The 24,488-nt window shown below is 33.6% G+C and overlaps 1 protein-coding gene across 7 annotated transcripts in view; it reads left to right on the forward strand.

The window, feature by feature from the left end:
• LOC124425770 overlaps positions 1-24,488 on the forward strand; it is a 213,089-nt gene that overhangs the window by 164,342 nt on the left and 24,259 nt on the right. For 3 of the 7 annotated variants that reach the window (XM_046966618.1, XM_046966620.1, XM_046966621.1), the window contains 11 exons: positions 366-1,442; positions 2,423-2,602; positions 10,151-10,253; positions 10,542-10,694; positions 14,865-15,002; positions 16,441-16,646; positions 18,737-19,027; positions 19,348-19,412; positions 19,565-19,769; positions 20,372-20,517; positions 20,897-21,025. In XM_046966618.1, coding sequence (XP_046822574.1) covers positions 366-1,442; positions 2,423-2,602; positions 10,151-10,253; positions 10,542-10,694; positions 14,865-15,002; positions 16,441-16,646; positions 18,737-19,027; positions 19,348-19,412; positions 19,565-19,769; positions 20,372-20,517; positions 20,897-21,025 — 2,693 coding nt within the window. Of the gene's footprint in view, positions 1-365; positions 1,443-2,422; positions 2,603-10,150; positions 10,254-10,541; positions 10,695-14,864; positions 15,003-16,440; positions 16,647-18,736; positions 19,028-19,347; positions 19,413-19,564; positions 19,770-20,371; positions 20,518-20,896; positions 21,026-24,488 lie in introns of those variants that run through there. The other 4 variants (XM_046966622.1, XM_046966623.1, XR_006942568.1 and 1 more) reach the window with 4 other exon arrangements.

A 24,488-nucleotide genomic window follows, 5' to 3' on the forward strand; every position in this document is an offset into this window, starting at 1 on the left:
TTCGTCATCCTATTAAATATTCCACTTAATTTTTCGAACGAGAAAGAATAAAAATAATTTGAAATAGAATTCGATCGATTTTGAAACGTGCTCTCTGTAATCGATTTTTGCAAATGTAAACGACGTCATTCCTATTAACAATTAGAGGCCAAGAATCCTTGGAGTGGTAATCCCGAGAGCAGTACGAATCAGGCAGTATCACTACCACTATCACTATCACCACTGTCACGACCAACAGAAGCAACATACTACTCGCATACCTATATATAACACATCACGACGCAAACCCGTCCGTGCACGTTTACCGATGCGATCACGCACCCACTCACCCCGTTCTCGTCCGCGTCTCTGCTTTTGTGTTACAGAGTATCTGCCCTCCTCCGCCTCGGTAGACCTATCGGGTACGGACTCGGCCCTCTATCCATTCGACCCGCAGCAGGAGAGCTACCAGGAGATCTGGTTACCGCCGACCAGTATGTATCCCTATTTTCTGTTCCCCGGGACCGCGCGCACCTCGTACCACGACTACGAAATACCGTACGAAGGACAAGAACAGGGACATCGCCGTCAGCACGGCCATCGTCATCAGCCCGGTCGCCATCAGGAGGCACCGGAAAAGCCAGCCAAGCCCAGCGTGTTCGTCGTCGACGCGAACGATCCACGGAGGAACGATTTAAACAAGGCTGATCCTCGTAACGAGGATCGTTTCGTCGTGACCGACGACGAACACTCGTCGGCTGGTCGGTTCCATCTTCCAGGTTCAAGGTTCGGCAACCGGAGGCAGGAGGGTGCCCGGGGAGATGGGATCTTTCAAGATTTTGATGGCTCCTCTTCATCCTCCAACGTCCATTCCTATTCTTCTTACCCTTCTTCCTCGTCCTCTTCTTCTTCTTCTTCTTCTTCTTCATCATCTTTGTCTTCTTCTTCTTCTTCTTCTTCTTCTTCTTCTTCTGACGCGTTTTCCAAGCATGATCGTGCCTCCAACACAGTGCACCTGCAGCCAAGGCACCCCCACCAAAGCGAGCATGACGCGCACCTGCACCATCACCATCATCACCAGCACCAACAGCACCACCACAACCACAACCAGCACCACTACTACCACCATCACCCTGCACCTGCACCGTCCCCGTCGTCTTCTTCGTCGTCTTCGTCTTCCTCGTCGTCATCGTCGTCTTCGTCAGCATCCTCGTCCTCGTCATCGTTGTCGTCGTCGAACGCGCAACCACCGCGACCGACGCCTACCGTCGACGAAACTAAACGAATCGAGACACCGCAAGTCGCGCCACCAAAGAAATTCGCACCGAGGCCAACCTACGAGCATCGGGCGATCTTCGATCGCGTCGACGACGACCTCGATGACATCGAGTTCAGGATCGGCGCTCTGCCAGTCGATCGGCTCTTCGATCTGCGCGAGGCTTTCGAAGGCTTCGTCGATCAAGGTTCGTACACGCCCATCACACGCGACAGAGAGATCGCTGACGATCTTTGTTTTGCTGCTGCAACATCGAGGGATCATCACCCTCTCTTCTTCTTCTTCCTCTTCTTCTTCTTCTTCTTCTTCTTCTACTACTACTACTTCTTCTTCTTCTTCTTCTTCTTCTTCTTCTTCTTCTTCTTCTCATTCAATATTTATTTCGTACTTTCTTTTTTTTTTACTTTCTCTTCTTCTTCATCGGAGCCGCCACTTCGATCTCTAACAAGAAAAAAAGAAAAAAAAAAAAAAAAAAAGAAAAAAAACGAATTGATCGTAGAAACGCCGAGTAAAGATCGTTTTAAATTACGTTATTTACGTTCTCCAGGTGAAATTTCATCCGTCGCGCGGTTGAATTCAACGGTGATACCACTGGCCGAAAGAAGAACGGCCCGCCTCTCCTGGCACTTCGACTATTCGCGGCACGAATTTATGTTATTGGTGCACGGCCAACTCGGAATTTATATATGGCACGCGTGAGACATTCGTACGAAAGTAAAGTTTAATCGTGCTTTAGTAATCAAGTTAAAAGAACGAAAAAAGTATAAAAAGGACGATTATCTTTTCGTTACGTGCTTCAGTTATTGTACTTGATCTTCCCTTTTACTTTTTTTATATACCTATCCCACTTTATTTCAAACAGGATAATTTTATTCAATCGTACGATAAACGAAGACGTGCACATATTATTGTATGAATCTTGAATAATTCATCGCGATACGATCGCTACGGAGGGAGAAAAATTCCCTTTTGATTAAGCGAAATCTGCGAGAAAGATAGAGAAAGAAAGAGAGAGAGAGAGAGAGAGAGAGAGAGAGAGAGAGAGAGAGAGTCAAAAAGGGATAAAACTTTTTTTTTTCGTCCAAAGAATCTTAATAACGTTCCGAGATTTTGCGGTGAAACGAACGAGACGATCCACCGTGCTCCGATACACTTGTTCATTTACAGTGAAGGTCATCTCTCATCCGGACAACTCTACGAGCTTCGAGGTAATCGAGTCTCAAGTGGAGAATCCATTGATTGATGCCGATCATCAAGATCTTCTAGCGATGAAACAGATACCTGTACCTGGTGATCATCATCGACGATCTCATCGAAAGAAGAATCAGACTGTGGAAGAACTCGATCGTAAGTACCTTTTCGTTTCACCTTGTTAAATTGATAAAAGGATTAATTAGATGCGTTCATTTTTAATTGACTTAATTTTTCAACTCAATTAAGAATTATTGTCGACGATATTATCGATAAATTTCAAATAAATGTTTTTACTCGATAATTCTCGAAAAAAAAAAAAAATAAAAAAAGGAAGAAGAAAAATCGATAATACCTATTGTATAATATCGTACGATTTTATCTATTCGTACCAAGTGAGATTTATCGTAGTAAAAGTTTAATTTAATTTAGAATCCGTGAGCCGTCTCATTTCCTGGGCCTTCGCTTCCAACCCCCCCCCCCCTCCACGCACCAAGGTATATCTCTGTAGGTCCGCATATTATTTCTCGAGTTACCGGATTTCGAACTTTAATCCGCCATCGCAACGAGAACCGGCCAAGTTTTCGTCTAAGATTCCGATAGGCGCTCGAATCGAGACAGTGCGAATCTATGGGAAAGTCGTTATCAAAGAGATACGCTGTGAAATAGCTATGCATATATAGATATAGATATCTACATACATCCGGCTGTTGTAGTTTTTAGACTTTACAGAAACTAATTTGCTTAAAGTACCGTCAGTTTTTGACGGTGACGATCGTCTCGCGAGCAGATACTTCCTTTCTCAACTATAATGGTGCTCTTAAACTCAAAACTTTCCGCTTGAGAAAGCGTTCTCGTCCGTGACATTTACTTTAAGAACGAGAGTTTAAAGTGGTCTGCTCACGTTTTTTAACTTCGGAATCTATTACCAGGTGAAACAAGAGATAGGAGGGAGTAAATCACTGGATTAAAGGATAACCAGGGATAATTACTTCGGGCTCGATCCGGATGCAATCAATTTTTGATGCGTTATAGTTTGCATCCTTGCTCACCAACTTACTCTTCTTTTCTCTTCTCTTTTTCCATATATTCTTTATCTATCTCTCTCATCCTTTCTCTTTTACTTTTTTCATCAAATACTGTCCTCCACATAGACTGAATTCTTTATTCTCCTCGTTCGCTTCCACGTTATAATTAATTTTTCATCATGAGATAGATAGGTATATGTATCTAGATAAATGGCTAAGTATATAGGTAGAGTTATATACACTTTTAACGAAAACCTTTGCTAATACGTCTATGTCATTTATCTCTTATTTGACGAGATAAAAAGTAAATGTAATTTCGGATGGTAAATAAAAATATTCTCTTTTCTTTCTTGCCCTTCTTTTTTTCCACCGTATATAATTTATATATCTACAAATAAGTCTCATATGCATATATTCAGAACAGAAGCACGCATATGGTATATGTTCCAATGCAAAAGAGCGAAATTCTCGGCACACACGAATTCCGCATTCATATATCCAATTTCGAGAGAAACAGTTCGGTTGAAGTTCCAAGGTCGTTTCGTGGAACGATGAATCTAAATCGTTGCTTCAATATACGTTCCTACGTTTTACGTGTGAAACGAAACATATTTACTTGATAAATAATAGAGGAGTAGAATTTTATCAATCGAAAAAAAATATTTTTAATTCCGCGTAAAGTTAAACTCATTCACGAGTTTCTAAAATTTGTAGAAATAAAAAAAAGTCTTCTTCATTTTTTTAACATAATTATAGAATTTCATGTGATACTACACACATATATATATATATAATAAAATTATGATCTAAACTATTGGAAAGAAATAATTATTTTCTGAAAGTCTTTACAGAACAGAAATGCACGTATCAATATACCATAATCTTTTCTTTGTCTTATATTAATAAAACAGGAAATATTCTATTTTATTGATCAAGAAGAATGTCAAAAAGTAAAAAGGCTAAATTTTACATTAGCTCGAAGTATCCTTTTATCATCATTTGATAATTTCCAATGATAATATTAATGATAAATAAATACCGAAATAGGCCAGTGCCAGAATAAAACAAATAATTCTACATATTCATTTTGAAATAATATTCTCTCACTTTTTTTATGATATCAAACTTTTCATAAGCAACGAACCATGAAACATACGTGTCGCTATACTTTTGTTGGACACGTTATACTTTTGCTGGATAAATTGACGTGTGAGAATAAAACTGTGCGACTCCGTTAAATTCTTCTCTCTTTTTCTATCCCTTTCTCTTTTTTGTGTCAACCTTTTTTAATTCATAACATTCTCACGAGAATGAACACGGCATAAAATCGTTGCTACTATCGAGAAAACTAAACAAACGGGTCACCGTAATTATAATTCATACACACGTGCCTAACTCGCGATATTCAATGATCGTACGTATGCATGCGTTACTTATATACATTTATGTACATATATATATATATATATATATATATATATATATATATATATTTATATATATGATGTATATCATGCATTTCATGCATTCATTCCTAGCAATGTACGTTAGATTTGCACCACATCAAAAATATAGCGTCCTATCGATTTCAAATACATACGCATAGAAACGTAAACTTATATATATATATATATATATATATATATATATATATATATACATATATATGTATATATACATGTATATGTGTATATACATTTATCTACATATGTAAAGTAAAATCTAACCGCAAACTCGAACGGCAGTGGTTCCAACGCATTACTCTCTCTCTCTCTCTCTCTCTCTCTCTCCCTCTCTCTTTCTCTCGAAATATATACATACGCTTCATATGTTGTTTACTTTTTTCTCAATTAGTTTAGTAGACCGATCGATCGACCACGAGGTCGGTTTCGAGTATATTAGTAAGTTAAGAGTAACCACAAATACCCGCTTTTTTCATCCAACGGTATATGTACCGTCCTTGAGAGTTTACGTTTCTTTTTTTATACTTTTTTTTATTTTTTTTTTATTTTTTTTTTTTTTTTAGAATAAAAAGAAAGAAAATAGACGGAGATCGGTCGATATTTTGTAGTTTCTGGAATTCATTGATCACACTTCATAGAAACAGATTCGGTGTATGATACAATGTTTATTTTCATATCTTTTATCGTCTTATTCCAGGAAAAAGAAATTAGGTTTAGTGTTAAGAGAAATGTGTGTGTGTGTGTGTGTGTGAAAGAGAGAGAGAGAGAGAGAGAGAGAGAGAGACAAAGATATGTAGTTCTATATCACTTTTAGGCCTAGAATAAACAAAACAAGCGAGCGTTCTATTATCATTGAAGGATATCTAAGGAATAACAGAATAAGTTCTGTATATGTCTACAAAACAAAACGGTCGAGGATGAGTTAGTTTAAAACGAACGATCGAAGACAAAAGACGGAATTTAGGACGACGTTTAGAGACGATTATATTGTTAAGAAGGATAAGATACATTTTATTTCTCAATTTAATTTGATATCTTAGATAATTATAATATCTTGTTATATTCCTTTTTTATTCTAATATTAATAAAAATGAAAGAAAAGAATGTACGATATAATGAAACAAAGATTTTTAAATATTTAATTATATAGAAATATATATATATATATATATTTGTATATATATATATATATATATATATATATATATATATATATATATATATATATGTACAAAGAAACAAAGGAACAATAAACGAAAGATGGATATAAAGGATATCCTACGGGTCGTTTAATTTTATACGAAAAGCTTTATTCCCTTTCAATGCTAACAGTAATTAATTGCTCTCATTCAAACTATTCGAATTAATTTTACTTTTCTATTCAAAATTCTAGCTGGAAATACCTACTTGAACTATTTTTGATCTCCTATCCGTACGCGTTTCCTAACGCTTTAGAAAGTTATCCGTCCATTTATCGACGCTTTTCCACCACTCGAATTATTTTCGTAAGCCCATTCTTTCTCTCTCTCTCTCTCTCTCTCTCTCTATATATATATATATATATATATATATATATATATATATATACATATATATGAGGGTGCTTTCACATGGATGTGCACGCGAGCAATCGGAAAACTATATGTATGTGACTACTCAAAATGATGATTTCGTTCGAAAATTCCTATGAATTTTGACATATAATAGCTTCTACTTCTATCGTACACCTGCGTCACACGAAAAGTTTTCGTTTTCTACCTGTTATTATGGAGGATGAACAATACATTTTGATATCAGAAAAAAAGTTAATTCAATCTCATAAGAAATTGTATGAACAAATTTAACGTTTGTTATTAGCGAAATTTACTCATTTATTTATTTCAAAAAGAAAATTAATTGAAATTATATATGTAAACCAATTTATAATAATTTTATTGCTATATATCGATATGTGTAAATATTAATCAGTGGTAGATTTCTAATCCTTTTCTAATTACTTAGATCCATCTTTTTTCTTTTATCTTTTCTGTTTCCTTATATATATATATATATAAAAACCTATTTTATTTGACTATAACAGATCGCTGGCCCGTTTCGTATAGAAGAAGTTCAACATATATTTCGGACAGTAAAATCGATCTCTCTCTCTCTCTCTCTCTCTCTCTCTCTTTCTTTTTCTCTTTCTCTCTTTCTTTCTCTCCCGTTTGCCCCTTCTACTTCTTTCTCTCTTTCCCAAAGTCTCTCGGACACGAGTTCCAATTACCGCCAATCGGAATTGCCTCTGTTTCTACCGCGCAACACGAAGAATCTTACGTAGCACGTCTGAAAGCGGACTTACAGGATTGATATTCCTTGGTTACCTGGCCGAGATAGTCCTGATCTACGGCACGTCCTTCGGGATTCAAGACGATATAGTTCGTTAGAGAATTGCCTTTCCTCTATCGATTCACCTACTGTTATCGTGTTCGACGATGCACCTAATGATCAGTTCACCTTCTATTCTTTTCATCATTTTCACATCGTCATTTCTTCTTGAAAGTTTAACATTTTAGATATATATAAAATAACAGGATAGGAAGAATTATTAAATTTTACATTGAAATAATGAGAAAGAGGGAAAGAGAGAGAGAGAGAGAGAGAGGGAGAGAGAGAATCGAAAGTCAATTCATTGACTGAATCCCCTCCTTGTCGAAACCATCCTGTCTTCTCCGAACTAACTTTTCTCCATTGATATTCCTGTAGTTTTCCACCAAGTGGTTAGTCCTTCCCACTTTTTCTCCCCCTTTCCCTTCTTTCACTTTCTCTCTCTCTCTCTCTCTCTCTCTCTCTCTCTCTCTCTCTCTGTCTGTCTCTTTCGCTCTACTTCTCTCTATTACTTTTTCCGTTACTACTAGGAGGGATCGGCCAAAAGTAGTACAGTCGTTTAAAGGGTCGTACCCAAACCAATGTAGCCAATGGATGCTTCCGATCATCCCCTCTAAATAGACTCGTCCTGACTCGAATCGAGAAACTTATGGTTCCTCCTCAGAGGACCATCGTCGTCTTCTCGTCGTTGGAGGAGAAGGGTCGAAGAGCCTCTCTTCCTCAGCCAACATAAAACGAATCCCTTCTCAAATCACTTCTAGAAGAAGACAGAATAGACAAGAGAAAGAAAGAGACGAAATGAGATCTCGATTCTACGAAGAATCTCGATTCACCTTCTCCTTAGTCCTTAAAGTCTACCAACCCTTGACGATTAATTTCACCGCGGTAGCAGCTTCTAGGAATGCCCTTTTGACGATTCTACTTTGAATTTCATCGGTGAGTGCCTCTCGAAAGGCTCGATGATACGAACGAAAAAATATATATCTACCATTCAACTTTGTCTCATTCAACTTTGTCTCTAGACGAGAAAGTAAATCCCTGTTTCGTTTTCTTTTATCTTTTCTTTTTTTTTTCTTTTTTTTTCCTTTTTCTTTTTCTTTTTCTTTTTCTTTTGTGGAAAAAGCAACACTCTGTCTCATAAAAGTCGAATATAAAATATCGAACTTACTGCGAGATGAATCAAGCTGCGATCATCGTTACGACCCTCTTTGATTCGTTTTCGGGAATGGGAAGAGGATTACATTTTTGTAGGCGTTTAAGGGAAGACGAATGAATGGGCAGACACAGACAGCTCGAAGCGAACGAACGTTAGCTCTCTCGACGATTAAGGCGGTTGAAAGAGTGCGAGAGGCCCGAAAGGATGATGGCTGCTCGTTTGTCTTAATAAACTGCGTCGAATCCACGCTCGCCATGGTGCTTGACTTATGGCCAGTCATCTGGTAGGGCGGCTCTACTCATGAGAAATCTTTGCTCTCTCTCTCTCTCTCTCTCTCTCTCTCTCTCTCTCTCTCTCTTAGCATCGTTAGTCCTTGGAATATTCAGAAAGGTTCGACTAGTCATTAACCCCTCTTCGATTCATCGATCGAACGAAAAGGTTTTTCGTTAACGATATATAACATTTGTCATTGTGACAAGTCAAGAGTTTTTACGATAATTTTTTATCGAGCTTGACCTTTATCATCGAATATTTGACAAACAATGTATCTTCCAACAAGGATATCGATCTTTTTGCCAAAAATTTCATTACCTCTCATATATAAATATCAAGATTGTATTAATGTGATTTTCTAATTAAAAAAAAAAAAAAAATACAAAAAAAATAAAAAAATAAGATACTTCAGATATTCTTGTAAAACTTGAAATAGAATTGAATAGTTTTGAAGGAAAAAAGAGAGAGAGAGAGATCGGTCGAATGGATAAACATCGTACGATATTGCTCGAAGCCCAGAAAGACGTCAGGTTAAACCATTTTTCTCTGGACTTGCTTATGGTTCGCTACTTAGGCAACATGCGAGGTCACCACGTCACGCCGGTGCTCGTTGACGATTTATCATTTATTTGTATACGCGAGTTGGGAAACTAGGTCTCTCGCCTCGCTTATGTAAACGGTAGGAGCGCACGTACGGGTATAGTTCATCCTGGAATGTTTAACTTAGCCGATAGCAATCTTCGTTGGGGTTGGTGAGCGAGAAAAAATGTAGTAACAGATGAATATAGAGAAAAACTAGTGGGTCGAAAGAGTGAATGAGGGGTGACAGGATGAAACAAGCCCAAGCACGATAGAGCTTTCTGTCTTATAAAATTACTTTCCGTAGAAGAGACATCATTCAACTAATTTTTTTTTTGCCTCCCTCTTGAGAGTACAAAGACATAGCAAAGTATTTGACATCGTATTAAGATTTTGTTTCAAACTTCGAAATTAATTAAATCTGAAGAGATTTTCAATCGATCAACGATGAATTTATGAGATCTATTTTGATTACAAATAAAATTTCAAGAATGAAGACAGAGATGTCTGGATGAAATTAATGAATCGTAAGAAAAAGAATCGAAAGATATAATGCTTTTTTAGCGGGAATAAAAACGAAATAATTTATTTATTCTTTAATCATGAAGAAAAAGTTAAGATCTTCGTAACGGATTTATTCTCCTTTCTTAACTAACAATTTAATTAATATCAAATCATTTATTACTCAGATTAAATAAATTCATATGTATGAATAATAATTATTCGAAATTAATTATCGTACTATCTGGAATCATTGATTCATCGAATCATCGAATGAAATGAAATAAAAAAACAAAAAAAAGAGAAAGTAACCATTTAAATTTTATCTCTTTATTTATAGAAGCTGCAGCTCTACCATCTGCTAAATCGGAAATTGACAAGATTCAGCAACCACCTAAGTTGATACTTTCCAGCACATGTCATCATGCATACACATCGTGCAAGTAAGCTTTAATCTCATTTCACATTTACGCTGTAATCACACGATAAGCGGTAAATCTCAAATGGTCCATTATTAAAAGCAAAACTGAAGCGGTAGCTTATTAATAATATTGTACATTGATGTACACCAGAGAGAGAGAGAGAGAGAGAAAGAGAGACTTGAAGAAACAAGGACTAAAAGCAACAACGTAGTCGTACTAGAATAGAATCATCATTTTATCATGAGTCTAGACGAGATTTATCGCGCTTAGTTGTATTCAAAGGCGTTAACTACAGTATCGTTTATTCAGGAACGACCCGGAGTGCAAGGCATTATTACAGCCGGTCCTGAATTACTGTGGTTTGACGAGCTGCGCGAGAAACGAATGTATGGCAGCTCTACAACACTTCTATAAAACGGCTAATCACAAGCACTCCATCGAAATAGCTTTCTGTTTGTGCCGGTAAGTATAAATTGATTTATACGATACCAAATATAAACATTAATTTGTATAAGTCTTTATTATATATTTTCGAAAATAATCATCTTCTATATCTCATAAATTTCATTAAAAAAAAAGAAAACAAAAAAAGAAAAGAATGAATTAAAGTAAACTAAAAAGTTAACATGATTATTCTATTATATAATACAATTACTGTTTCTCCTATTCTATTTATTTTATTGTTGATATCGATCATTTATATATTCAAACCTATACATATTTAAATGTAATAGGAAGAACAAACAATACTAGTCGAGGCACGATCGTGCGATGATATATCTCCTAGACGAACGCAACATGTTGATAGAACGTCAACGACAGCCGCGACAACGTACGTACAATAATGTACGTGTGAAACCCACTATGAATTAGGCGCAACGTGCGAGTACTCGATGCAAAAATTTCCATAATGTTCTCTGTATGTTTCTATACTAGTACGATTGAACGAGTATAGCGTTACAACGAACCGATTCATAGGACAAAACGCAAACTAGTTCGATTTCAGGAATCGTGCACCGTGCTCAATCAGGAGCCAATCAAAAGCATCCGGCTTACGATTCTCCATCGCGTCGATATCATCGTACGTTGTTACACACGTCAATCAATCCGCAGAGAGATAGATATAACAGAATCAACGATAGCGTAGATTACGTCACGAATGAAAAGTATAAATGAATTGATGGTCATCGCTATCTTCGACCATTTTGAAAATAACTTTCCTTTCGATTTACACGACGTATGATATCTATATTAAAGTGTCATCAAAGTTACGATATCATTTTGAGTAACGAGCTTTTACGAACTTGTATGAAGGTTGTATTTTATTCATGAAGACATTCAAGGCGAAGTAAATTGCCAGGTATAAATCTGTTCTAAGTACTTAAGAAGTGATATACTATAGCGAAGCGTTAATATTCTTCATTCGTAAGCTGGCGTTCTTAGCATAAGGTTTGTTTTGCAAATCGTGCAACAGGTTGCTTTCTAAACTTCTATAAACGTCACGTATCATAACGGAGAATTCCGGACGAAAGAGATCACGAAAGGAATCCTGAACATCTTCCTTCTAGATATAGATCGCAATCAGCCAATGATTATTATTTCATAAAAATAAGAGCTTATCATTTTAGAAGAGAACAGAGTTTTATCATCATAATCTTCGTACAAACGATATTAAAGTTATTTCTTTTAAAAATGTAGATGTGAAAAGGAAAGAGAGAGCGAGAGAGATAAGGAATTTATCCCTTCGGCAAACATACCGTGAAGGATTACCGGCAATTCGACAAACCGATGCATAACATTTTTATTTAATCATCCTTTCAATTAACGTGATCGCGTTGTACAGGAAGGCTGTATTTTCACGGTTGACGGAACGCTCAATCACTATCCAATCAAATTGCACAGCTTTCGAGCAACGTACTGCATGGTTCAACCCGAACCCGACAACGACGTTGGTGTTCGTTCGTGTCGGTTGATGATCACTGCATGCTACAACGCGATCTATTAAACCTGTGGAATACCGTGGGATGCAGCTAACGTAAAGCCGTGATTATCAATTTTCATTAAAGCTGTTTTACGCATTCGCGGCTTACCCATGATAGAAATTTCATTAAATTTTCTTGCTTCGATCGAATAACAAACGAAAGAGAGAGAGAGAGAGAGAGAGAGAGAGAGAGAAGGAAGTTTCATTTCTATGATAGTTAGATAGGTATAAATTTAAATCCACGTGGATGTCTAGAATGATGACAGGACAAAATCTTTCATATTAATTTGCTTGCCTAATGCATCCCATCTCTAAAATTTAACGACGTTGCTGGCCGGCTCCAGCTATTATGGAATGCACATTATGAGACATTGGACACATTAGGGCTGTAAATGACGATTACAACACGCCTCTCTGGCTATCTCATTACGAGAGATAATGTACCCTTAATTCATTTGCGTGTTCTAGATTTACCAGCTTGATACTGAACACTTTCGAGTATAAAAGAATTTATGTCATTTCTCAAGCTTTTGATAGTATACCGCATTTACATTTGTCGGCTTTATTAACTGTACATACTGCTTATTTTGGTATCATAAGGGTAAAAGTTTATGCTTTAATTAAGTTGTCTGTTTTAAGTCACCGACATATCCAACCTAAGCTTCAACTGAATTTACATGGCGCATAAAACGAAAAACAGGGATGAGAGAGAGAGAGAGACAGAGAGAGAGAAAGAGAGAGAAAGTAGAATTGAGTGAATGGTGAGAATGAGTGAAAAAGAGGGAAGCTGTATTTGATGTTCGATACCGAATTCATAAAAGCAGCACAAAAGCGGTCAATTAAAGGTCAATCGAGCTGTCTCCATCGAAATGGTGATATACCTTTCACAATAACCATGTAAACCGATATTAAAGCGTGAACACGTCAGAACTGAGTAATAAAGTTTTTACAGGAAATCGAATGTATGGATATATATATATATACATATATATATATATGTATATATATATATATATATATATATATATATATATATATATATATGGACATGTATTGTACATAAATATATACACATACAACGTTAATCAGAATTGTTCTTTCAACAGTGAATGTTACACTGTACTATATCAGAACAGATTGTTTTAAAAATATTCACTTTCGAATTAACTATCAATCTAGAGCTATCTACATTGAATAATTTACGTATGTGCAAGTAATACAAAATATAAAAAAAAAAAAAAGAAAAAAAATAAATGATACATAAATTTTTATTCGTACATATCGCGTATTATATTTTCATTTATAGTTTGAATTTACAATTTTTACGAAATGATCTTTGCGCCTCTCGTTTAATACGATTAATCAGACCTAGTAGAGAAAGAGTAAGAAACGTACAATTCGGAAGAATTCCGCATCCGTTAGTAGATCCCATGAGAATGCGGAGAAGGGAAGCTAGATAGAGGCTTATCCATTCTAACGAGGCTTCTATAACTTTTAAGTGGCTTTCGCCAGCGAAACAATGCGAAAACTTTCCTTCCTTGTCGTTTTCCACATTTTGTTCTTTTTTTTTTATTTTCTCTCTCTCTCTCTCTCTCTCTCTCTCTCTCTCTCTCTCTCTCTCTCTCGCTTTTGTCTATTTGATCTGTTTTTTATTTCCACTTGATCTCTATTACCGTTCGTCGAGCCTTCCTTTTGTTCATGCTAACTTATCTCTATTTCTATCTCTTTCCTTATCTGTTTATCATTCTCTCTCATTCTCTCTCTCTCTCTCTCTCTCTTTCTCTCTTTCTCACATACATTCACTTTTGCGCAAGAACGCGTATCAAATAACCGATTAAATAAGTATTGAATAAGAAAGAAATAAAAAGAAATAGTACAATTTGCCTTGACAAAGCTGAATAAAATATGTAGCCAGCTCATTTAATGCTCCTTGAACAATGCCCACCTTGCATTGCCTCTTTGGGAATTCCTCTCATAAGAATCTCTGGGTATGAGCTCTCGTTTTTCCTGAGGAGAGGGAAGAGACATGAAGGAAGACCAAAGCAGAAGTAGCAGAAGGAGATGAAGAAGAGAAGAGAAAAGAACAAAATGGAAGAAGGAACGATATGCTCTTGTTCTTCCCTTCTTCTGTTTCAAAAGGTGCTTTGTCTTGCGGTAAATTGGCGTGTCTGCACGATTCGTTTCGGATTTACCTCGCGTTATTTTTTACAAAGGTCTCTACACGAGAAACGTACCAGTATTCCCTTGAAATGGTCTTTGGAGAATCCTTTACGTTTCTCTTTTCGGACATGCAACTTCGGAACATAACGCCGTATGTGAATTATTATCAAACGTATTGCTAAGTCTCATTGCGATGTTAATAAATAATTTTTACTGAGAATTATTTATCGATTCGTTTCATTTTTTATAAAGAAATATCATTTATTAATAATCTTAAAGATATTAGACGTATTATAGGACGAAGGAATCAATTGTTATGTTAAAAGAAAAAAAAAAAAAAAACAAAAAGAAAAAAAAACAAAACAAAAGAGAAAGAAAAGATATAATTTATTAATTTACTTTAGATTTATATATAAATTTACGTATGTCGATAACGATATCGGAAGATTGAATATTATCTATAATGTATAATTTTTTTTCTTATTTTATAGAAAAACCGATGGCAGAAAAGACGAATGCATCGTAGCACAAGAAAAGATGCATCCTGCATGTGCACAACGTATCGAAGGTGCCGATATGCCCACATGTCACAGTCTCGCGGAAACTTGCAAGAAAAACGAAGCCTGCCGGCAAGTATACGTGTTCAATGATCAAGATAATTACAACCATTTTCATTTTTCACTTGAGATTTTTTGATCGTTTTATTTCTTAATAAAAGTTTCATTAATTTTTCGAAATTTCGAATGTTTCTAAATATAAAAATCTACAAAAATTTTACAGGTGATTTCGTCGAGATGATTAAAGAAATGTAAAATATAAATGAAAAATAAGTACTTTCTCAATATATATCATATAAAATTTATTTCTGATTTATCTAAATATTTAAAATCTAATTCGTCGAGTTAATGGCAAATAAATTTTTTTTTCTTTAATAAATTTAATGTAAAGGAATCGATGATCCATATAAATTATTGGAATTCGTCGTTGCTAAATTAAAGATAAAGAAGTGCATTTTCGATACATAGATATATACTTGTTAAAGGTTTCTGAGATCTACATAAATTTTTTTTCATTTTGTCTAGAATATAGATGTACTGTTTGCAAAACTTCCTTCGTTAAAAATCTCTTTCTCTTTCTCCATCTTTTTCTCCGTCTCATACTTCGTAGACGAACAAATATTCACGTTGAAAGCATTTCTTGTGAAATTCAGTGCTTTACTTAGTTACTCGGATCTTTACTACTTGTGTTTGAAAATGCAGCAGAATTACGAATTCTTTCGGTACGTTTGTTTCAAGAGAAAATTGACCTTAACCCTACACTGCATAAAATTTTATATTTTATCAAAAAAAAAAAAAAAAAAAAAAAAAGAAAATGTTTTCTGAACCCAATGAAATTACTTTCTACAATCAGAAAAATAATTATATCTATATGTTTATATATATATATATATGATAATAATTGTATATATATAAAAATGATAATATAATAATAAAGTGTATATGAGTGAATATATTTAGTCAGAATTGAAATGGAATAGTTATTATTATAAAAAAAAAAAAACTTAAATACGTAGTTAGCGATACACTATGAAGTGTAAATTTAATGGTAAAATAAGGAATGAGAATAATTTGTCTTCATTTCTTTTGACATCCTCGAAAATAAAAGCTATTACATTTAACTTATTTTTATTCTATCGTCAACGAAGGCATACGGTTTGGTTTTGATCGATCGAATGATTCATTAAGTTTATCGAAACGATTTTTCTCTTCTTCCTTCCGGTCGACATCGGAGTCACTTAAGAAATTTTTGAACCCCTCCTTTTTCTCTAATTACTCAAACGACGAGCTCATTGGGGAAGCATCTTGACGTCCCCCTTTTAATTCTCTGATTAATGAATCAAGTAGGGTCGCATTTTTCCCTCTTGAAATCGACGAGAATTCTTTCCAATTTTGTCCCTGTGTACTTACTTACAAATCACCAATTCATTGACTGTTAATCATATTTATCTAATCGTTATTTTAATTCTGTCTTTTTTTCCTTTCTTACGTCTTTCTTTCAAACATTTAGCATGAGATTGGAGCATTACGAGCAAAATTGTGCGGTAGACAGCGTAACGAAAAAATGTGCTGGACCACCATCCGATTGTAGGAAAGCGATGCTAGGTATACTTGGGACCGAACTTCGTTCAAATTGCGCTTGCAAAGGCACCGACTTTACGCAACTCTACGACTGTCTTGGTTGGCAAAGACTCCTTTGGGTTAACCCGTGTGTAGGTAAGTTAATTAAGTTCTGGAGACACTCTTAGTACTCTACGTTATATATGTACGTTTGCTGAAACCAGAATTTTGAAAGTGATGTATATATATATATATATATATATATATATATATATATATATATATATATATATATTATCATAAGGACATATTTACTTTTATAATAAGTTTTCATCTAAGTTGTTAGACAATTTTTCTGTTTTTTTATCTTCTTTCTAACCATTTTTTTACCCTTAACTTTGTTCTATAAATATTGAAAATGTCATTTGTGATTGTTTTACTTAAAATATATCAAGTGCATAATTATATTGATCACATTTGTACGATAACAACATTTTGCAAGAGATTTATATTCAGTCGAGAGAAATGGTGTTATTTAAAACGACTTATTGTCTTGATAGTATAAATATATTTGTCAATTATTATTAATTATTGTTCTTAATAAAGGGCATTTAAAATCGTTCTAAATTCGATATTAATAATTAATTATATTCTAGTATAATTCCTTTATTTCTTTATTCCAAGGATCGAAAAATTTGTTAAATAAGTTAATATCAAAGAGAAAAGCTATGTATACTAATGGTAACGATATCAGCATTATAACGAAAATTAAATTTTCTTACATCTTAGCTTTTATATTTCGAAAATTTGTCTATTCATAGAATTAAATTATATTATAAACTTCCTATAAATCTTATTATTTCTTTAATAAATTTTTGATAATTAAACTCAGTTGTCTAATTACGACGTCATATAATACATAATTTATTTCTTGATTTAAATATAATAACTTTCATTTATATTGATAATGCTTTATTCATGTCTTAAGTAAAATATTTCGAACTAAAATGATCGACGTAATCCGTGAAAGAGGTCGACTTGCATCTATTAAAACTATCGTTAATATTTTATTGATAAATCAAAAGAAAAAGGAGAAATTCATTTCGTTCCGAAAAAAAAAAAACAAAAAAAAAAAAAAACAACAAAAAATATGAAAATATCAACTAAGTTCCATGCGACGGTGTTAAGGGACTTGCATAGCTATCGCTTACGGTCAGGTGTCGCGCAATATTTCAGTGTCCAGGGACTCCAAGCTGATTACAATTTCAGGTGGAACCGTGCTACGCCGTCGGTTGCTCCTACCGGCGTGGCTTCATCCTTGCAATGATAGAAATTGCGAAATGAATAATGAAATGTTGCGAATGGTTATATATCATCGCATTTACGTTTGTGTTGTGTAATAATGAGCATGTTTATGTAGAACGTAGTTAGTTGATGGAGGATTAGAAAGATAAACAACGTTAAAGCTTGTTTTCTTATCAAATTTATACAGGATGTTTCAAAAACATGTGATTAAATTTTAAAGAATATATTTTAATTATCGTAAAAATAAATAGCATACATTTGTCATGTTTATAGAAGAATTTTTTATACTTACAATTAGTAGAATATTTTCTTAAATTTTCTTCAATTTAATTCGATTCTTCGAAATGAAGTGAATTATTAATTTTTATCTCAGAAACATGACATTTCTGTGAAAAATTGTTCACATAAGAATTATATTATTTCAAGAAGCTCATATATTATATGATATCTATTGATTTTTATTTAAATCAAACGTGTAAATAAATAAATAAATTTACAAATTTATGCGAGATATTTTGTTAAATATTTCGAAAAATTGATAATGGATAGAAAAAAATATTTCAAAAGTTCCTTGCTTTTTCACATAGAATATGTTATCATTATAAAAAAAGGAAAGCGTAGCTTTCGATTTAAAAAAATAAACTTGATATTGAGATGTCTTCGAAATAAAATAAAAAAGACAATAAATGTCGTAATATTTTTCTTTCGAAATTCGAGAACTCTTGTCTGAACAATTTTTCTAAAAAATATCGTGTTTTACGAAAGAAAAACTTGTAAAACTTTATTTTGAATAGCCGTTGTAAAGAAAGAAAATGATTGACAAGAATCAATATTAAAGCTTACTATGGGAAAAGTTATATACTTATACAATACAGTGGTTAGCTTATATTTCGATAAATAGGTAAACAAGTCAATAATAAACAAACTCTTGGACCTTTCAGTCGAGTCTCAAAAGGACTACCATGCACGTCGAAAACACCACCACTATCCAAGAACAACGCCGATTGGCAATATTCCGTCGACGACAACAATGACGACGTCGTCGTCAACTACTAGAACACACGTAAGCATGACGGCTACTACGATGGCCACCGCGGTTGAACGAGTTGAAGATAATCAAATACCGGAAGTAACGAGGTGGCCGACCACCGAACCCACGGAAACTTTAGAAATCACGACTAACACCGTTAGTACGACGCCAAGCACAACTACAACGACAACCACACCGCCACGTGAGTATAGTCTTTTCTGTTCAGCGATAGTTAAAAGCGTTTAAAAAGATGATGAAGAAATATTATATATTAGTTTATAGATAAATGTTATTTCAAAGAAGAAATTTGAATCAAATGAATTTATAATCATGACTTATTTTATGAAACTTCAAAGAAATAATTAAATTATCTACTAAGTATTCTCCATTTAAAAATGTTTATTATAAGCATAATTAATATATCAGTATAAAAATGCATTTGGTATAAATTTCAATTAATATTTATAGGAATATATTTCTATTGTATTTTATATCACGTGATAAATATCGTCCTCGTTTCAGGCTTTTGTGTCGTTCAAAGGCCAAGACAGAGTCATCAGTACATACGAGAGGGTAAAGGCAAAAGGGTGAGTTAATTATTCTCTTCGGCTCATTATATCACAGAAGTATGTACTTAACGTAAATTGGATGTACATTAAAGTGTTCTGAACTTTAAGGTTTGTCAAATTAATGCGCTTATCGATTAACAATGTAATACAATGAACGATCTTGTCGGTAGCTTTATCGCGAAGACGAGCCAGAATGTTCGGAGCTCTGTCAATGCGGTGAAGGCGAAGTTCTCATCTGCAATACGATCTGCGTCGATTCATCTCCTTGTAAAACGGACTTCGCTTACTATAACCATGAGGCGCCAGCTTATCAGGCCCACCGTGGTCCATGTCTCTGCTATAGTGGTGGTTTCATATGTATGCGTCCATCACCTGGTAAGTAAAGCCATTTCCGACGCCTCCGATCGACGTATTTTTCGATGTCTCATGTCGATTTTCTTCTTCGACGCATTCTACGTATCATAATACTTTCTCAATATTTAAATAACTCGAATTTTTCATATTTCACACTCGTCGCGTCGATATCCGTTTTATCATAGATATATACGATACCTGTAGGTTATATGATGTATGTTTTCTATTATATGAAATACGTTTTCTATTATAATGCTACTGTCAAATTTTTTGTCAAACTTTATATACGCTACAAAATTGATTTCTTCTTTTCCTTTTCTTTTTTTCTTTTTTTTTCTTTTTTTTTTTTTTATTTCTCAGATAAAAGACACATTTAATAAATATTTCTATATGCAAGAAATAATGACAATAATAATAATAATACTGATAAAAGCAACAATATAATAATATAAAAATTGTAGTAATAACTATGATGATTGTAATAACTATAATGATAGTAATAGTAGATGTAGTATGTGTGAAAGAAATAATGTTAAACGTAACTATGTACTATTACTATAATATCAGAGATATAAAATATCTCATAAAAATGATCTTTTTAATTTTTCTTTTTCTCATCATAGGAGCGTACAGTATACCGCACGGAGTTTTTATGTTCTTGGGATATAGCGAAAAGGACGAGACCTTGTTAAGGCCACACAACAATCTTACGGTTCTAGACGCCGTTTCGTCTCTCGACAATTTCATGCGAGAGGAAGTCAATAACCAGGTATATTGTGTTGAAATGATACTATCAAGATAATGGTTGAATTAAAATTTGGATTAACGACGATTAGCATATCGTAATGGATAACGATTTAACATCGTATCCGTTGTGACAAATTTTTCAACTTTTCATCTTTTCATGTATAAGTTATAAGAAAAATTAGATGAAATGACAAAGATTTCGAATTTCTACGAATATAATTTAAGATCCTTTTTTTGTTTTACTTTCATAAAAGTTCTACTACTTCTACTAATTCCTGGTATCGACTAAGAATTCACGGAAAATTTGTCGTTCGCAAAGAGGAAATTGCTTACGAAAGAAAGTTGATAATACGGAGAAACGTGAAATGACATTGGAATGTTTTCCCTTATTCCTTTTACAGACCGTATGCACGCTCTTCCTCTACAATGTGACTCGAGAGAACGTGATTGCAGTAGCACGTCTTGGTACGGACAATCCACCTTTAAATAGCAGTCAAGCTCAGAGTTTGCAACACCTCTTGCGAGTCAAGGTAAGCAAATACTAATTCGTATGTATGTATATATTTGAATTTATTTAAATCGTTTAATATGAGCAATGATTTTAATTAAACATTTTCGAAACGTAATCATGGACATTTTAAATGATCAAAGAGAAATATAAAAACAACAAAGGGCTACTACATATATCTTGAAATTTTATTAAATTATCCAAAATTATTTAAGGTAAAAATTTTTCACGATATATTACGTATTCATTCAAATGTTTACTCTCGCAAAATATTATAATCATTCGTTAGTGGTTCCCAAACGTCGAGTAGTCGGAAAGAGGAAATAATGTCGAAGTTTTAATTGATTGTACTTGACGAGACGAAGGCTTTAAATGTATAAGAAATCAAATAAAAGGAAATCCACGGAGTTCTCGATTGTGTTTGCTTGGAACGAAGTACGACGAAGTAATATCATGTTGTAATAATGAGCTTAAATTCTAACTTTGCGAAAATTCTAACTCTTTTTTAAAAATCCAACGAATCCAAGTTAAGTTAGTTCTTTAAAAAATCTTTAAACGCTTTACTTTATATTACTGACTATTACCGATGTTGTTATCAGGGTTATTATTATCGTTTGTAAAATTATTATTTCGTAACATTAAACTTTATCACAATACATTTTACGACAAAATATTACCTTTGGTAATTATAGCCGATAAACATAAAGCATCGTATATAACACGACAACAAATTGACTCGAAGTAGTACTAACACAGAAAATGATGTTCGCTGAAAATAGGATGGATATAATATTAAGATTTACACGATTATCTCTTCATTGACTAAAGCCATTTTACTCTTTGATTAATAATGTGCCTTGTAATAATGATAATAATAATTAAATATACATTGTGTTCCAATAACTATTACCACCATTTTGCGACATTATTGATGTCAAAGAAAAATTTATTAAATTAAAGTTAAATGGTTTTAAGGGCCATTGAACAATAATGCATGTGCATGTCTAATAATGCTCTTACGAAGAAACTATGATCGCGAATATGTAATAAACAAAAAAAGATATGGCTCGTTACAGTTGCATGATCAATAGATATTTTTTGAAAATACCTCGAAAAAACCTCGACATTATATCCTAATAATTTTTTATTCGGCCTGGCACGAATAATCAATTCACACAAAAAGTATTACAGGATTCTATTAAAAGAAAAAAAAAAAAAAAAAAAAAAAAAAACAAAAAAAAAAAAAAAAAAAAAAAAAAAAAAAAAAAAAAAAAAAAAAATGCTATAATCTTGAAATCTCAAAAAGAGTAAAAAATACTTTTCTAGATTTTCTTGATTGAAAACAGTTCTTTTCATAATATGATGGTTCCCAAGAAACCATTCAACTTTTATTTAAAATAATTTTCTTTAATATCAATAATACCAAAGATATTTAAACTAATATTAATTATTAGGCCTTCCTTTATATTATTTAGAATCGATATAACATTATTATTCATCATTGAACGTAAATAATAATATTGAAGAACGTATTAGCGAAGTGTACAGAAGGTCAAATGTATTTATTACTCGCTCAAAGTCTTATGAATGGAACCAATTAACAACGAATACACTTAATCGTCGATATATTCCATAAGCACGCAATCGAAACTCTCGGGTAACAAGCGAGATGTCGATAATGTAAGCACCAAAATCGAACACGCTTCTAATCTTCGGGATTGAATTTAATCGCGTTCATCATTAGGATTTATTCAATTCCCACGGGAAAAGTGTTGGTAAATATTTGTAAGATTAATCTTCTTGCGCTAATTGCTTTTAAACTGATAAACGTTTTAATTAGTTGATAGTAAAGCGAAAAGCATACATAAAGTGATTAGTTAAAAGATCGATAAAGAATACAACGATACAATAAAAATAAAAAGCACATTGTGTTTTATTTTTTATATAGCTACGAGTAAGTTCGAATCGAATGAAACATTAAATTGGCATCGAATCGTTTCGAAAATCTGCAGGTGAAAATCCGTCTAATTCGTTCTCATGCATAAAATGAGGGGAGGAATTGAAACGGCTGGATGACGCTCCGTAAGGGGTGGTAGTGACGACAAGGGGGTAGAGGATTGGATAGAGAAAGAGAGGATTTCTACCTGCAACCAAAGCCGATTGACCGGCGCAAAATGTCGCGCATTTAAAGTTCCGTTCACATCGAACCGTACGCGATATGTCGACCGATTGCATCCCCATATAAACGTATTATACTAGGTGGACCAAATAAAATGTTAGTTTAAAATTTATCTTGAAAATATTTGTTTTCCTTTTAACGTCTATGGGATTTTTAGAATAGTTTGAAATTATCTTGAAAATAGCTGCAATCGTTAATGTATGAAAATTTATAATTATAAATTTTTAAAAATGGAAGAAAATTTTTTAATAACTTTTTTAAATACTTTAAATTTAGAAAAGAAAACAAAAATGCACGTCATCGTCTGATATAATGTAATTTTTATTTGCAATATTTATTTTCTGTTTTTAAGAACGATCTATTTTAAATGCCTCACCCTGTATAACAAGAACGAAGTAGAAGAGAGGAAAAGCAGAAAAGCAAAAGTATCGAAAGTTTCGAACGGGTTACGTGAGCTTCCAATGCGATTTCCAATTTGCGATTAAACGTCGGCCGATTTGCAATTTGATGGAGGCTTCGCGGATTTGAATGGACACCGTGGATGCTTGCTATTTCATTGGACGTACACACTTTTTCCGACTTTGTTTCTCTCACATTTTCTCCCCATCTACGAATTTTACGTTAATTCTGACTAAAAATCGGACTCGGCATATTGTCGGGTGTCGAATTTTAATCGGCGTTACATGTAAATTGTATGGATGAATGTAAATACGTCATATATGTTTTCATTTATATATTGCAGCTAAAAATTTTGTTATATTTTTTTCTCTTGAAGAAGCACACAACAACAACAACAAAATTCTTCCAATCTTGTCATTCTCAAAAGATGAAAGTATTCGTAAAATAAAATTAGTATTGGCTTCGTTTGATAGAAAACAATTTTTTCTCAATTTTTCCAGGTAGATAAGTTTGTTAAAATTCGTAAATGAAATGTTCAAGAAGCTCACGTGAAAGGTATTACCGATCAATTTAAAATACAAGCCGCAAATAGGCCGAGGGAAAGTTATGAACTGTCATTAAAAAAATTGATTTCTTCATCCGGATAGATCAGTACGTGCTTTGAAAGGCAAAAGAATATTTCCTTTTACGTTCGTAATTGGATAACTAATCGATTTCAGATTATTTTTATAAATTCCCAGTAGTCGTCAAAGAGAAATGCTTTGACTATGTTAATCGACATTGACATTCTTTATGCGATACGAGAATAAATACTAAAGACAAAAAAAAAAGCTAAAGCATGATTAATATTTGTGGTTCATGTCTCTTGAAAATGCAGCATTACAGATAAAAATTTTTTCGACTTAAT

The sequence above is a fragment of the Vespa crabro genome, chromosome 7, assembly GCF_910589235.1.
Source record: "Vespa crabro chromosome 7, iyVesCrab1.2, whole genome shotgun sequence".
Lineage (NCBI taxonomy): Eukaryota > Metazoa > Arthropoda > Insecta > Hymenoptera > Vespidae > Vespa > Vespa crabro.